At 43.0% G+C, this 16,833-nt stretch overlaps 1 protein-coding gene across 4 annotated transcripts in view; it reads right to left on the reverse strand.

The window, feature by feature from the left end:
• The window catches only part of SLC66A2 (solute carrier family 66 member 2), a 115,998-nt gene extending 102,973 nt beyond the window's left edge, over positions 1-13,025 (reverse strand). For all 4 annotated transcript variants that reach the window (XM_030211965.1, XM_030211958.1, XM_030211971.1 and 1 more), the window contains exons 1-2: positions 12,925-13,025; positions 6,082-6,385 (exon numbers count right to left, since the gene is read on the reverse strand). In XM_030211965.1, coding sequence (XP_030067825.1) covers positions 6,082-6,284 — 203 coding nt within the window. In that variant the 5' untranslated portion in view covers positions 6,285-6,385; positions 12,925-13,025. The remainder of the gene's footprint in view (positions 1-6,081; positions 6,386-12,924) is intronic.
• Positions 13,026-16,833: the final 3,808 nt, after the last annotated feature.

Raw genomic sequence — 16,833 nt, forward strand, 5'->3', positions numbered from 1 at the left:
CTCTAATATGGACACCAAACCACCTAAATGACAGAAAGGGACATGGGATGGAATTTGATATACCGCCTTTCTGAGGTTACAGTTAAAGCAGTTTATATATTGGTACTTATGCGCCTGGGGCAATGGAAGGTTAAGTATCTTGCCCAGAGTTACAAGGAGCTGCAGTGGGAAATCGAACCCAGTTCTCCTGGTTCTCAGGCCAGTGCACTAACCATTAGGCTACTCCCTTCTTCCCTTGATGACTGATGAGCAGAGACCTGCCTAAGAAGATAGGTTCCTTTGGCAAAGAGCTGCTTAATACTCTTTGGCACATATTTACTAACACTTAACGGAAAAGTAGCTTAATGGTTACAGCAGTGGGCCGAGAACCAGGGAAGCCCAGTTCCAACCCCACTACAGCTTCTTGTGATCTTGGAGATATCACTTAAGCCTCCATTGCCTCAGGTACAACTTAGACTGTGAACCCTCCAGGGACAGAATACCTACAGTACCTGAATGTACAGTGCACTGCTTTGATAGCAGGTGGTGCATGTGCTGTCTGCTGCAAAGTCAACTGCATAAAACGGTGTTTGTGGCAATCATGTGACAACACCATTATCATATACTATGTACTAGCAAATAGGGGCCTTTATGTTCACTGAGGAGAAATGGAGCACTTGCAGCATTTAAAATGACTAAAGATTCAAAGTCCCATATTTAAACTAGAGCTGAGAAAACCCATTTGTCTTTTAGGTTCTGACCTCTCAAAAATAGCTGATAATGAACTCTTGCTTCTCAAAACACTTGTGTTCTTGCATAGGGGGTATTTTACTAAAAAGTGGCCTGCCCTATGCTCAGCGTGGGTCTTTCCCACATGCTGAAGTCACTTTTAATGCGGCGGTAAAATGGCCCCATTTTTCTATTAACGGCCACATGTTAATTTCCCCACTAACGCATGACCATTAGCGCATAAGCCCTTACCAACATCTATTTTCTAGGCGGTAAAGACTCCCGTGACAACCACACACTAATTGGTTTGCTAATGGCGAAGTAGATGCACTACCCGATTAGTGAACACGCCTACTCTGTGCCCCCGAACCATCCCCAGAACTAAAAATAATAATTTTTAGCACATGGAAAGTGCATGCGCCATGGGATGCCTGAGCATGCCCTGCGATTACCAAGCAGGAGGGCTTACTAATGGTTCAAGCAAAGTAGGCCTGCAGCTCTGTTCTCATAAAAGGAGATGCCCAAAGGGACATCATCTGCCATTACCCAAGCAGAAGCTCTGAAGTACAGCCACTGATGAGCCACTTCCTTTCTTTCCATGCTACACTAGCTGACTCACGGACCGATGAGCAAAGGCAAACGCAACACTAGAGGCCATTAGCGCCAAACTAGCACCGGCGAGTGTAACAACAAGCTCTCTGGCTCTGATCACAAGTAGCATGCAAATGCATGCTAAACAAGGGAATTAATATTCCTCCCCAATGCTCAGAGAGTAGAGCGCCAAAGGGCACTGTTCCTGCAGCAAACCCTATGCCAGCTTGGAACTGGCGCTGGGTTTGCCAAGGCATTGGGGAGGAACAGGGAGACCTTGTTCAGTTTGCATTGGCATGCTTGCAGCCCCACCCCCCAAACACAGTGGCCTGGAGGTCCAGTGAACCCTCCCCTAACAATAAAATAAAACCTGGTGGTCCAGTGGGACCCCCCTATACACTCCCGCCGCCAGAGGCTGGCCTGGTGGTGTAGTGCTGTAGGGCTATTTCCCTGTGAGCCTCACTCTGCTGGTCTCAGCCTGTGTATACAACTATGTCAAGATGGAGTCTGTGAACTAAGACCCTGCACTTCAGTGATCAAGCAGATTCAACTTTCTGTTTGTGGCAGAGCTCTGCTTGTGGTAAATAACTGGCAGGTCTGGAAAAACTCAAAGATATGCAGTGGGCTACCTGACCCTTGCACCTCCCTGATGAGCAACAGGGGGTAAGGCCATGGTGCCAGCGAGACTGATGAGAGACAGGAATGCATACCACAATGTAACAACTGGAAGATCAAAAAGGTTTTTCTTGCTCAGGGAAGGAGCTGGACAAGATCCTGACTGGTTGCTGTCTGGTCACCTGGGAATCAGGGGCTAGAGAGCGGACCAGAAAAAGAAAGTAAGAAAAAAAAAAAGGACAGACAAGAGAAAAGGAAGAAAGGGAGAATTTGTCTGGTTCTACTGGAAGAAGGGTAGATGGCAAGCCGACCAGCGAGACCTGAAGTGGTCCACAACCTTGTGAACTGACCATCTGAAGAAAGTACCTGTTGGTTCAGCTGTACCGGCCAGAGTGACTGTAATCCTGCATGCTGCAAGGAGCCTGTGCTGTTTCCTAAGACGGGGACTCGCTGTGGAAGACAGCTGGAGTCTGAAAGGAAAACCGGTGTCCACTTCATCTGAGCGACCACCCAGGGTCAGCTAGGTGAAGATTACAGAGGTTTATTTCCTAATAGTCGGGGATTAGCTAGTAGGTTCTTGCCTCAGCAAAGGCGGGTTAGTCAGAACTGTGATCAGGAAGATGTGCTGCTAACTGTATTACTTCATGACCTAGTCAGTATTGCTAATCAGGATTGTGTAATAACCTAGTAACCAGTGATATCAGTGTTTTAGTTAGACAATACATTCTATAGTTGCTTATCAGCATAAGGGAGCTACATTTGTACAGCTAAGCAGTAGTGTAGGGGGTATTATTTATATTTTCAAACCTATATAATAAATTAATATATTTCAGCAGTGACTTTGCTTTATTCCAGTTCTCTCTAACAGAAGAAAAGTTCTGGTGTAGGCCCAGAACAGCCAGGTTCCTTTATAATAACCACCCCTGGACAGAGAGCTAGGAAGTTGTTTTAGCCAGACTGTTGTAAACGGAACCTGGGAATTACTCATTGGGTAGCTTTGCCCAGAAGAGTTATTCACCTATAAATGCTTACAGTGCCCCCCAACCCCCCCATACCTTGAAACAGGAGGATGGAGTAGCCCTTCCTCTCTCCTCCTGTGAACACCGCCTCAAAATGGTGGTGCCCTGGGATGCATTGGGCTGGGCTTTACTACCAGATAAGGTCCTTCCATGTCCTTCTGTTGGGCTATGTTTGACGGGTCAGGGCTTTCTTTATTTCCCCCCCCCCCCCCCTTTCATTTATTTGAATGCGTGGACCTGTCAAACTTCTGCCGGAGGATTCTGCCTTGGGCGTGTGCCCAGGTACAATCCTCCTGCAGAAGTACCCCAATGATCAACGCTAATATCACACATAAATTTGCATACTATTAGTGTTGACCATAGGGGTGTTATTTTCCCCATAATGTTTTGGTGCTAATTTTACAGCTCTGTTCAGGGAAATTGATCGGCCTGTCTGTTCCTTCTACAGTTTCATGTGATTAGTTCCCAATTTAGAGTAAAGTGTAGTCACGGATTGATGGCTGTGGTTGTCCAGAAGTGTAAGAATCTGTATATCATACTCATAAATGAAAAAAGAAAGTTCAAGTGACTGAATCAGTAAAGCAATTGGGGAAAGGAAAGCATTAAATTAGGATAGGGACAACAACAGAACCCTGATGGACTCCCAAGAAAAGTGGTCTAGGGTCCAAAGAGAGAGGAGCAATAAACAAAAAAAGATCTGTTAATACAAATATGACTGAAACCATGAGAGCTGTGCCACAAATGCTAAATTCTGCCCAAGTGCTAGAGAAGAAGAAAGTAATTCACTAGGTCGAAAAAAAGCTGAAATATCCAGAGAATTAAGAACAGTGTCCACGCCACTACTCAGGATAAGCTAAATGGAGTTGATGAGACCCAGAAGAGAGTGTTTTGTTGAGACAGCAGAAACCCATTTGTCTTGGATAAATATGTTAGTTTGGTCTAAAAGTTAATTGGTTGACTACAAGTCTCTTGACCACCTATGAATAAATGGAAGCTTGGAGATAGACAGAAGTGAGTGGAAACTACCCTTAGGGTCCTTGTAGAGAGGGTGAACAGCAGCCTGTTTCCAAGTATCTAGAAACACACCAAGCTGGTGGTCACCAAAGAGTAGATAATAAAGGAATGGGACATAATGCTTCAAAATGCAGGTTGGAATAGGACCTGTGTGGGGGAATGAGGAATTTAGGGAGGAAACAACCTTGACAGCATGAGATGGGGTGGACAGAGTTCCTAGGGCAAGGGAGGAGTGGTAGAAGGGTGGTCAATGGAGGAAAACTTTCCTGCAGATCTTTGACCTTGTTAAAGAACTAGGGGTGAGGGGTGGAGTAGAGAGGATGGCTGGCACAGTAAGTTTTCTAAGAATGCTGTACAAATAAGGATTCAAGTCGCACGCAAGAAGGGTACAAAGGTATTTTGTATCTGCAGAAGTGAGATTGTTACCAAAAGAGAGAGAATAAGTGAGAAAAAGTGTGAGCATGCCAGATGTATTCAGTTCTCCTAACTTGTCATCTTAAAACAAGGCCTGAATGACACCAGGGCTGTGATCTCCTAGATGTAGAATGACCCTTATCCAGGGTACCACAGACACAGATTATTTGTTCCTCAAGGGATATAGTGGAAAAGACAGACTAAAAACTGTCACTGTATTCAAGAAAATGGGCTACAGTGATAGTTTAAGATTCCTGTAATGTGTTAGTAGTGGCAGGTGTAGAGGAGACATTCAATGAGGCAAAGTACTTAGTACTTATAGGTAATAGAAAAGTGATTTGACCAGGGGAGAGACAGGGAAAATAAGTTGCAAATGGCAGAAGAGTGAGTGATAGGAAGTACCAAAGTGTCAAGAGTGTGACCTGCATTATGAATCAGAAAAGAAATGAGCTGTGAGAGGCCCACTTTATAGAGCAAGGCAATGCAGTCCTGTCCAACTGCATCAACAGTATCGTCAAAATGTATATTGAGATCACTCAGTATAGTTTTGATCTCTCTCTCCATCTGCAGGCAGGAGGGACAAACTTACTTGTCTGGCAGAGACAAATAGAATCTCTGAGAGACCTTTATGGAAGACAAGATTTTTCTCATTGACTCCATGTACCAGAATGCCTATGATTTAGTTACTGTAATTTTCAATTCCCTCTAAATTTCCAGTGTAGCATAAACTGGCATGTAATTCTAATTTAAGGTGGACTAATCAAAGTCTGGCCCACAAACTTTCAAAAAATAAATGAAACAAATCAATATATATATAGACAAGACTATAAAACAAATATGTAAAAGATTAAAAATAGAAAAGCTTTCTTCCAAAATGTATAGCAATGATGTTTTTGTGCACATGGAAAAAAACAGCTTGGTCTATGTCCCACAGAAAACATAGGTAACAATACTCAGTAGGGGAACTACCGCTCAAAAAATCCAAAATATCAAACAAGAAAAGAGCGGGTTTATATGAGTGGGAACCCTGTTCAAAAACAGTGATAAGGAAAAGTGGAAAGGACCTCAGATAAGTGACATACAGCAATAACGCTGAACAAGTTGTGCTCTACATAAGCGTCACTATCAATCAATCACTGGTCACCTTCTCACCATCCTCCTATGTGCTCAAATTTTGTAACAAACAAATCAAATGTTAAATATCAAATATTAAATATCAAAAGCTGCATTGCCCATAATGTTAAACATCACTTAGCTGCAAAGCGGTCGCCATCGGGCTTCCCTGCCCAATGGACCCGTTTCACCACCACAGGGCTTCTTCAGGGGCAAACGGGGGGACCCTCAGCATGACCATACTTTGACAACTGGACAATCTTGCCTACAACATAAAGCACAATTAGTAGTCTGGAAGGTAGTCTGCAAGTATTTGGAATTTTGGTTTGGGTTGAGTGGGTTCTTGTTCACTCAGTTTGTTTAACTAATTGTGCTTTATTTGATTTGTTTGTTACAAAATTTGAGCACATAGGAGGATGGTGAGAAAGTGACCAGTGATTGATTGCTAGTGACGCTCATGTAGAGCACAACCTGTTCAGCAATATTGCTGTATGTCACTTATCTGAGGTCCTTTCCACTTTTCCTTATCACTGTTTTTGAACAGGGTTCCCACTCATATAAACCCGCTCTTTTCCACAGAAAACATAAGCATACTGATTACACTTACCAGAAAAGTATTCTTAAAATGTTTGCTACCAGCAACATTAAACAGACATAAGAGGAAAAGCCCTCTGCATTCTGTGTCCTTTTAATATCTCTGTACTGAGGGATATATGGCACCACTCCTCCAAAGACCATAGCACCAGCTGCCCCCCAGACCACCAGCTGGTGCAGCAGCAGCAGCAGCCACTCCAAATCTTCTCCCACCATCTTCCTTCCTGCCTCACAGCCACTTAGCAGACAGTAATTTCACCGTGGAGCGGAGCAGTCCACTGCCATGGCTCAGGTGACAGAGAGCAGTCTCTTCCAAACTGTGAAATAAAAACAAACACAATTAGACTTTCCTTCACTCATGTGCACAGGGCAATCTACCTTAAAGAACGCCACTAGACAATATCACTCATGGAACACTAACTAACTTTTTCTAATGTACTGTCCATGGACTGACACATAAAGAGACACAGGAAAAGCAGACATATAAGCTGTTTTATGAAAAGCACATATGTGCACATATGTGCACAAACTTAGCTGAAATTGGGTGGCGGAGCAGTTGGGGGGAAGAGGGGGTGGTGGTTGGGAGGCGAGGATAGGGGAGGGCAGACTTATACGGTCTGTACCAGAGCCGGTGATGGGAGGCGGGACTGGTGGTTGGGAGGCGGGAAATACTGCTGGGCAGACTTATATGGTCTGTGCCCTGAAAAGGACAGGTACAAATTCAAGGTAAGGTATACACATATGAGTTTGTCATGGGCAGACTGGATGGACCATGCAGGTCTTTATCTGCCGTCATCTACTATGTTACTATGTTACTATATTGCATTTATAAATATAGGCACAGCATAAAGCTAGAGTAACTTTGTGCATGTTAGTAGAAAACAGTGCATACATTTAATATTTTTCTCACACCATATCCAATATTAGATCTACAGAGTTACATAAATACATGATACAAAGACAATAACCATTACAATTACCCTTCACTGTCAATTAAAATGATCTATTACGTATTGTGTTGACATTGCAAGTAGTATACCATGCCATACTTTATATTGTACCTAGTCTCTCTCTCAAGCAGTCACTACCTCCTATCACCTTACGAGCCAGCTATCCCTCAGCCCCCTTCATCTCTGAAGCACCCCCCCCAAACTGTCCAACCACTATTCACCCTTTTCCACCCACCAGCTGGGAAGCATTTCCTTAGCCAAACAGCATAATCCACTCTAAAGCTTTTCCTTCCTATTCCTGCTGCTGCAGAAACAAACACTGACCTCTGCGTGTGAGGTCCTTATTAGATTAAGTTGTGCAATGCAGGAAGGAACTCCAGTGCAAGTCTTACTGTCTTTGTATCATATATTTATGTAATTCTGTAGATCTAATACTTGGTATGGTGTGAGAAAAATATTACATGTATGCACTGTTTTCTACTCATATATACATCTCAAAGTTACTCTAGCTTTAGAATAACTTTGTGCATATGTTGTGCCTATATTTATAAATGCAATATATGCACCTGTGTGCATGAGACTTGCACTGGAGTTCCTTCCTGCACCACAAGGCTTAAACCTAGCAACAGCAGTGTGTGTAGAGGTATAACAGTGGTCTTTCTTCGGCTGTGGCAAGAGCTAGTTCAGGGGTACAAAATTCCAGGTGCCAGGGTTCAATTTTTAGGCACCATGGTGACCTGGTGTCAAGTTTTTAAATTAGGGGGCTCGATAAATCCTGATGTTCTGATGGAAGTCGATTCCAAACCAACGGTGCTCTGCCACTAACCATTCTCTCTTGTGGAAAATCAGCCTCAGCTCCTTCACAGATTAAATAACCAACTGAAGATCAGACCAAGACCAGAGAGCTCTTGCTGGGCAGTGCTGGGTCAGAAATTTAAAGAGATATTTTGGGACAAGCCCATGCAAGATACTGGATATAGAAGTAAAAAGCCTAAATTTATTCTCAAATCCAAGAGTAACCAAAGTTACTGAAATCACTGAAGACGAAACTACACTCCTTCCCTCCTCCTCAAAACTAACCACCTGCTCCTCTGACCCTATTCCCACTCATCTACTCAACACTATCTCACCCACTGTCATCCCTTTCATCTGTCATATCCTCAATCTTTCACTTTCCACTGCGATTGTTCCTGATGCCTTCAAACATGCCGTAGTAACACCACTCCTAAACAAACCCTCATTGGACCCTACCTGTCCCTCCAACTATCGCCCTATCTCCCTCCTCCCTTTCCTATCCAAGATTCTTGAACGTGCTTGTTCACCATCATTGCCTCGACTTCCTATCATCTAAAGCAATTCTTGATCCACTTCAATCTGGCTTTCGCCCCCGTCATTCAACCGAAACAGCGCTTACTAAAGTCTCCAATGACCTGCTCCAGGCCAGATCCAAAGGGCTTTATTCTATCCTCATCCTTCTTGATCTATCTGCTGCCTTTGACACAGTCGATCACAGCTTACTCCTCGATACGCTATCCTTGCTTGGTTTTCAAGACTCTGTTCTTTCTTGGTTTTCTTCTTATCTCTCCAAACGTACTTTTAGTGTATACTCTGGTGGATCCTCCTCCTCTTCTATCCCGCTGTCAGTTGGTGTACCTCAGGGATCTGTCCTGGGACCTCTACTCTTCTCCATCTATACTTCTTCGCTTGGTACTCTGATCTCATCCCACGGTTTTCAGTATCATCTTTACGTCGACGACTCCCAGATCTACCTCTCTACACCAGAAATCTCAGCAGGCATCCAGGCCAAAGTTTCAGCATGCCTGTCTGACATTGCTGCCTGGATGTTTCACCGCCATCTGAAGCTAAACATGACCAAGACTGAGCTTCTTATCTTTCCACCTAAACCAACCTCTCCTCTCCCCCCTTTTTCTGTTTCTGTGGATAATACGCTCATCCTTCCCGTCTCATCAGCATGTAACCTTGGGGTCATCTTAGACTCCTCCCTCTCCTTCGCTTCACATATTCAACAGACTGCTAAAACCTGTCGTTTCTTCCTCTATAACATCACCAAAATTTGCCCTTTCCTCTCTGAGTATGCAACCAGAACCCTCATCCACACTCATCCATCACCTCCCGTTTAGACTACTGCAACTTGCTTCTCACAGGTCTCCCACTGAGCCATCTCTCTCCTCTTCAATCTGTTCAAAATTCTGCTGCACGACTAATATTCCGCCAGTATCGTTATACTCATATTAGCCCTCTCCTCAAGTCACTTCATTGGCTCCCTATCTGTTTCCGCATTCAGTTCAAACTCCTCTTACTGACTTACAAATGCATTCACTCTGCAGCTCCTCAGTACCTCTCCACTCTCCCCGGGAACTCCGCTCACTAGGCAAATCTCTCTTATCTGCACCCTTCTCCTCCACCGCTAACTCCAGACTCTGTTCCTTCTATCTTGCTGCACCGTATGCCTGGAATAAACTTCCTGAGCCGGTACGCCAAGCCTCATCTCTGGCCATCTTCAAATCTAAGCTAAAAACCCATCTCTTCGATGCTGCTTTTAACTCCTAAACCTAACCCTTCAACTGGCCATATCCCTGATATGTCCTGTCTGTCCTAACCCTTATCCTTTACTTGCCCTGTCATAATTAGATTGTAAGCTCTATCGAGCAGGGACTGTCTCTCCATGTTCAAGTGTGAAGCGCTGTGTACGTCCGGTAGCGCTATAGAAATGATAAGTAGTAGTACTAGTGTTCTTTCCCACCTTTTATCCCTGCAAATGACTTTTGCAACTGTATTCTGCAACAGCTATAACCTTCCTAAAATTGTCTTGATTACTTCCTGTTCTTGAGATTACCCAAGATATGAAAGAACCACCAACTGTATTACTTACTTCAGGTAAGAACATAAAGAGTTGTCAGACTGAGTCGGACCCAAAGGTCCATCTAATAACCCAGTATCCCATTTCTAACCATGGTAAATCCAAGTCACAAGCACCTGACAGTATTCCAAAAAGTAGTAAGATTCTCTGCTACTTTAGCTACATAGACCTGGGGAAAGCCACTGCTTATCTTAATTTATGTAATTTACCTCCAGGAATTTCTCCAAACTATTAAACACAGCTACATTAAATTGTTTTTATCACATCATCTGGTAACAAGTTCCAGTGCTTATCTACGCACTGAGGTTTAAAATATTTTCTATACTTATTTTAAATGCACTATGGGGCTCATTTTCAAAGCACTTAGACTTACAAAGCTCCATCGGTTACTATGAAACTTTGTAAGGCTAAATGCTTTGAAAATACGCCTCTATGTAACTTAATGGTATCTCCCTTAGCCTTTGTACTTAGAAAAAATAATTCATATTTATATCCATTCCACTCCACTCAGAATTCTAGACCTCTATCATATGTTCTCCGAGCCCTTTTTTCTCCAAGCTGAAGAGCTCTAACTTCTTTGTCAGATGAAGAAAGATTGGTCATTCCATCCCCAAGATCATTTTGGTTACCCTTCTCTGTACCTTTTCAAATTGCACTACAGATACAGTACAGTCTTGATTATCTGACCTAAACGGGATCAACCCATTGCTGGATAACTGAACAGTTGGATAATATGGAAAACACTGCATAGACAAAGGCACAGAGTTCCCAATTTTCAAAAAACTGTTCTATAACAAAGATTTTTAATAGAAATAAATGCAATGATGTCATGGGGGAGGGGTCTGTTAGATATGCCAGATGGTCAGAATACCAAAGGTCAGATAAACAAGACTGTACTGTATATATATTACGAGATGCAGTGACTAGAATTGTATGCAATGCTCAAGGTGCAGTCTCACCACGGAGCAAAACAGAGGCATTATGATATACTTTGTTTATTCTCTATCCCTTGCTTAACAATTCCTAACATTGTTTGGGTTTTTTTTGCCACCGCCGCACACTGAACAGAAGTCTAAGTGCTTTGAAGTTCAGCCTCAAATTCTCATAAAAGGGAATAATGGTTAGAATAAACATGATAGCCAGTCCTAGATTATAGTAAGTAAAATTAAAACAAACAGAATTTAATTTCTCAGTAACAACTGAAACAAGAGGAAGGAAGACAAACAAGTGCAATGGAACAAGCACTGCTGCCACGAAGCCTATAATTAAAAGCAGTTAAATCAGTATTCATACACTTGCAAATGTAAACACCTAGGTTATAAAATTGTCCTGCACAGGTTTAATGGCCCAACTGTTACCAGAACACATCACTGATATAAATGTAAACTGTTCAGCTAGCAGCAACTGTTTCCTGGCAGGCATCAATGAGTGTTAACAGGCTGGAACTCAATATTAGGTAGAGTTAGTCCATCATAGCTATGTCATACATGTTATGGTCATTATAATGGTTCTCTGGGTGGTGACTCCTAAAGTGGAGCCTAGTATCATGTAGCTATAATTTGGTTTATTCTTCCCAATGTGCATCACCTTGGCCTTGTTCACGTTAAATTTCATCACCATTCAGATGCCCAGTCTTCCATTCTCTGAGATCTGTCTCATCATGCACAACTTGAAAAATTATTTTATTAAAAGGATTTGACACATGAGCTCTGAAAGATAATGCACGTGGCCCAGTGTTCTTCCCCGGACCTCCTCAATGGGTGCACCACCTAGCTGACACCCAAGTTAACAGAAAATTATATAATACCGTGCGGAACTCCCTTGCCCCATCCAACAAGCAAACATTTCTGGGGAGAACAGGGTGGTTAATAAGGATCCCCAGACTTTTAGTGAGTGACTGAATACTTATTCCCCTAATATTCACTTTTTTCAAGAAGAAATTCAAGCCACCTCCCCACCCACAAAAGCACTGTCTTATTCAAGTGCAGCTTTTAAAAATTATTTTCCATCCACTAATACTGTGCTGTGAAAACAGTCACCATCATAGCCTCTGCTATAGAACTGAAAGTAATCTGCATAAGAAAGTTGGGAAGTGCGTCCTGGATCAAGTCCCCTAAATCACACAAATACTGAACAAGGTGGGGTGGGGGGGAGATAATGGAAATATCTTGAGGCACTCCACAGGAGAAGCTCAACCATGAGATGTTCCTCTCTTAAAAGTTGCCTGCATGGTTCACAGGAAAGAAAAAAGCTTCAATTTGTGATAAAACTGATCCATCCACCAATGATATCAACCTGATGAATAGAACATACTGATCCACCAATCTAAAGACTGCCAACAGATCCAAAGTGCAAGCAAAGTACGTATCCTTCCATAGGAACACCAATACACAGAAGCCTGGACCCATACGATTACCCTGGTTATACAACATCCCCCTCCCACCTCTGGGGATACATACATGTATATTGCATAAGAGTAGGTGCTATGTTTTCTTAGTACCGTATATCCCCACAGGTAATTTATAAGCACTTGCTCAAATATACAAAACCCTGTTCTACATGCTCGTCTTTTACAAAATTACTCAGTCTGTGCAGACAGTGGATGTGTATGGCTGAAGTCGGGGATAGTTGGATAACCAGGGCAATCAGTCAGGACCCATATACCTGCCTGCCCTAAGCTTGAGGAGATATTGCCTACAAGCAAGGTTTGAGCACCCCCCCCCCCCTCTTCCGAAGCCAAATTTCAGAGCCCCAACATATTGAATGCCGGTACTGGTGTGTGTGTGGCCATAAATATACCCTGGATAGGTAGCAGGAATGGGAAGAAGTCTAGCCGCCCGGGCCCTGGCTGACCTGGCCAACTTTTACCAACGCATTGACTCCGTTACAGCTGTGTCAAACGCTGCTAAGCAGAAAAGATACGCGGCACAGATAATCCAGAGGTACCAAGTCACAGGCATTCGATCAGGCACCTCCCCCTCTGCAGCCCCCCAATCCCATCATACAGTCAAAATCAAACTCATACCTGAGCTCACCCATCACCAGACCCGCAGCTTTCCTTAGCCACTGCCCCGTCCCCTCTGTATATGACACATCCTCCCCTCCTCCTCTCTCTCCCTCTGATGCGTCCGGTCCTACCGGAAACAGGAAATTGCGTCAGATAACACCAGAAAATTGAAAAAGTTGAGTCAGAGGGAGGAGGACGGGACGGCGGAGGGAAAGAAGCGAAACTGCGGGGTCTCCGCACTCCGCAGGAGGTTTAATATGACACAGGGGACGGCATGAGCCTGTCTGGAGCTTGCTGACATATTGAGTTACTACCCACCAAAAAAAAAAAAACATTGGCAGATGCTACTGAAAACATTAATGAACTTGTGATCGTTTAGTAAACTGCCTTGGTTTTGTATCCTTTCTGTTAGGAGGGGATGGGGGCGGTTTGGGGAGTTTTCGAGGGGTCTGTGAAGGGGATAGGGTTATGTTCTAAAATGATTTTGGCATTGCTCAAGAGCTTGTTTTGTTATTTGCAGTGGTGTATTGTGGATTTCATAACTGAGCTATATGCCTTTATTTTTGCTTATGATGACAATAAAAGATGTTTCTACATAAAACAATAGCTAACGCTTACGACTGCCTATGTGTGTGGTTTTTTTTTTTAATTTGACAGATAATTTGAAAGCTTCCCATAGATATATATCATGTTGGATCCTCCTGTATTGCTGCTTGTTCAATAAACTTGTATTTGCATCCATTCGACCACTGAGGGTCATTGTGTCATTCCCTACTTCAGGGGCAGTGGAACGCGTTTTTGTTTGAGGGGGAGCCTAAACTCAGCCCCCAACCCTTCCATACCATCCTAGTCCCCTCCAATGGCATCTGACATATCTCTCCTTCCCCCTGACCCTTTCAAACCCACCACCACCACGGTATCGAGCATTTCTCTCCTGCCATACTCATTTCCTTCCATCTTAACCAGCAACTCTCTCCTTCCCTCCCTATCAAACCTTCATGGTCTACAGCACCTCTCTCCTTCCCTTCCCCTTCAGCATCTCTCCTTTGCTTCTTCCACCCCCTGCCTGTAGTGTCAGTGTTCCACTCCCTCAGGGTCTCCAGCATATCTCTCCTTCCCTCTCAACCCCTCCCCCCCATGTTCTACAACATCTCTACCCCACCATGGTCTCTTACCTCTCTCTCCCCCTGTATGCTTCATTTTGTGAATAGTGAGGAGTATCTCCTGACAGAAGCTTTTACCACACTTAACACGTATGAATGGTTTTACTCCTGTGTGTATTCGCTGGTGTTTTGTTAGCTGTAATTTATGAATAAAACTGTTCCTACATTCAGTGCATGTAAACAGTTTCATTCCTGAATGGATTCTATGCTGCTTTGACAATAATTTCCAGCAACTGAAACTTTTCTTACACTCTGTACTTGAAACTGGTCGCTTTCCGGGGTGAAAGTTTGCATTTCTTGTGGAGCTTTCTTCCTAGTTGAAGTTACTGTCATAACCAGTTTTTTTCTGATATTCTATAATGTTTGCTTTATTGATACAGCTTTTCCCATATTCTATACTTGTACATATTCCATTTTCTTTATTATTTTTTAGGTGCTGCATTAGCTCTTTCTTCATACTGAAATCTTTGCCATACTTGAAACATATAAAATGTGTCTCTCTTATACATCTTTCCTGTTGTTCTTCTAGTTCTACCTTTTGACTGAAGGTTTTCCCACAGTCTATACATTTAGATGGTCTCTCTTCAGTGTCAGATCCCTCTGGTAATGTTTCTGCTAGGAGGTCAGGTATGGGCTCACTATCCTGGTAGTCTGCACATCTAGCACCATAGCTGTGCAGGTTGTATAGGCCCTTAACATTTATATGAAAGGTACGCTGCTTTCTGTCTTGAGAGTCCATAGATATAGCATAGTTTGTATCATTCAGGCCCCTTATGACCTTGTAAGGTCCAGCCCAATTAGCTTGAAGTTTATTCTGACAAACTGGGACTAAAACAAGTACCTTCTGGCTCTCATAAATCGATCATACCAGGTTGCTTGTAAGTTACCTCTGACAAAGCCTGTAAGGTCTTCTAATCTCTACCGCATATTAACTACATATTCAATTACAGGGGTGTCAGAGGTACCAACTTTCCCCTCCAAATGTTCTCTTATTAGGTCAAGGGGCCCTTTCACCCTCCAGCCATAAAGCAGCTCCAATGGGGAGATCTCTGTAGACTCCTGTATGCAAACAGTAAGTATGATAAGTATTTCCCCCAGTTTTGATCTCCTGGTTCCGCAAAAGTCTTTAACATATGCTTTAAGGTTACGTTAAATCTCTCCACCAACCAGTTGCGTAGCCACAGGTGGGCCCAGGCCCACCCAAAATTTCTCATGCCCTTGTTATTGGTTGGTGAGGATCCCCAATTTCCACCTGCTGCAGGTGTCCTCCGGAGACAACAGCAGCTCCCTTTCCTACTTGCTTCAGCCGGCGGCACTGTCTACATGCTGCCGTTGCACTGGCCTCCCCCTTCCTCATATGCTGTTTTCATTAGAGAAATCTTATCTCCATTACCGAAAACTTTTGAAAACCTTTTTCTTTATAAGCTACGTAGAACAGAACTTAGCATAATGAGGATAAGGTCAAAAAGAAAAAGAAAAAAAGGGGTAGCTTAACTGTATATTAAATTTTTTAATTTGTACTGATTTTATTATGTAGTTTATTCTGGTTTGCTGTGCTTTCCTGTCATGAATGGAATTCTTTCCAAGTCTCACTGATTGGTTGACCAGCCCTCTGCCTCAGGGCTTCCAGGTCAGGGTCAAAACGCTGTGCTTCCTGAAAAGCATGTCTGTTTGCTTGGGCAGTGACTCTATTCCAATAGCATCACAATTGTGTTTATTTTCTTTTTTGCTTGGGTTATCTGCGTTAAAGGACAATTGGAACTAGGATTTTGAGTCTCTTCACAGTGATGTTAAAAAAAATATTGTAAGATAGAATAGGTGACAGGTCAAGGCAGAGGATGCTGTAGATGTTTGATCCACAATATAAGGATTTGCAAAACTCAATTTGTTTCATATAGAGTTAGATAAATCAAAGATGATGAAGTTTGCTATGATGAAAGGAATTACATTACTGGTATTTGTTTATCTGTAGATGAACAAAAACAGGATTAAAGGAAGTGTAGGAATGTCTTGTTTGTATTTCAAAGAATTCCTTTAATGGTGATGAGAGAAGGTTTTCTTCATCAATTATTATTATTATTTATTCATGAGGTATCTAATTATCGACCAGTAGCATCAATAAGGGGCCCTTTTACTAAAGAGTTGCCACATGGCAATGGGCTTCCTGCGTGGCAATCCAGAATTATCGCCAGCCCAATGCGGCCTCCAGCAGCAGTTCTGCCTCAAGCGCACACCATTTCTGGTGCAACAAACAATATTTTTGTCATTTTTACTGCGGCACTAACCCAGTGGTAATCAGGCAGCACCATACACTGCCCAGTTACCGCTGGGTTACCATGGGAGCCCTTACCACAACCTCAATGGGTGGCGGTGAGTGTTCTCCGCCGCATGGCGGATACATTTGTATCCCACATTTCAGTGTGAACAAATACAAAGTGATGTTGTGGTGAGATAAAGTTCATGTGGAACAGTTTCATAAAGCAGAAGAGTTGTGTTATGTCCATTACGTACTTTAGTTTTGTTGTGTTGCAGAGATCAGGCATTTAAGTTGGGTCAGTAGGGTATGCCTTTTTAAACAGGCTGGTTTTCAGTGATTTCCAGAAGTTTAGGTGGTCATGTGTTGTTTTCAAGGCTTTTGGTAGTGCGTTCCACAGTTGTGTGCTTATGATAAAGCTTTCCAAAACTGCTGGCCAAAGCAGGTCTGCCACTATATTTGACTATGAATTGAGTTCTTTCTTTCACTAGATCTGCTTCTCATTAATGT

The sequence above is a fragment of the Microcaecilia unicolor genome, chromosome 1 (assembly GCF_901765095.1).
Source record: "Microcaecilia unicolor chromosome 1, aMicUni1.1, whole genome shotgun sequence".
Taxonomy (NCBI): Eukaryota; Metazoa; Chordata; class Amphibia; order Gymnophiona; family Siphonopidae; genus Microcaecilia; species Microcaecilia unicolor.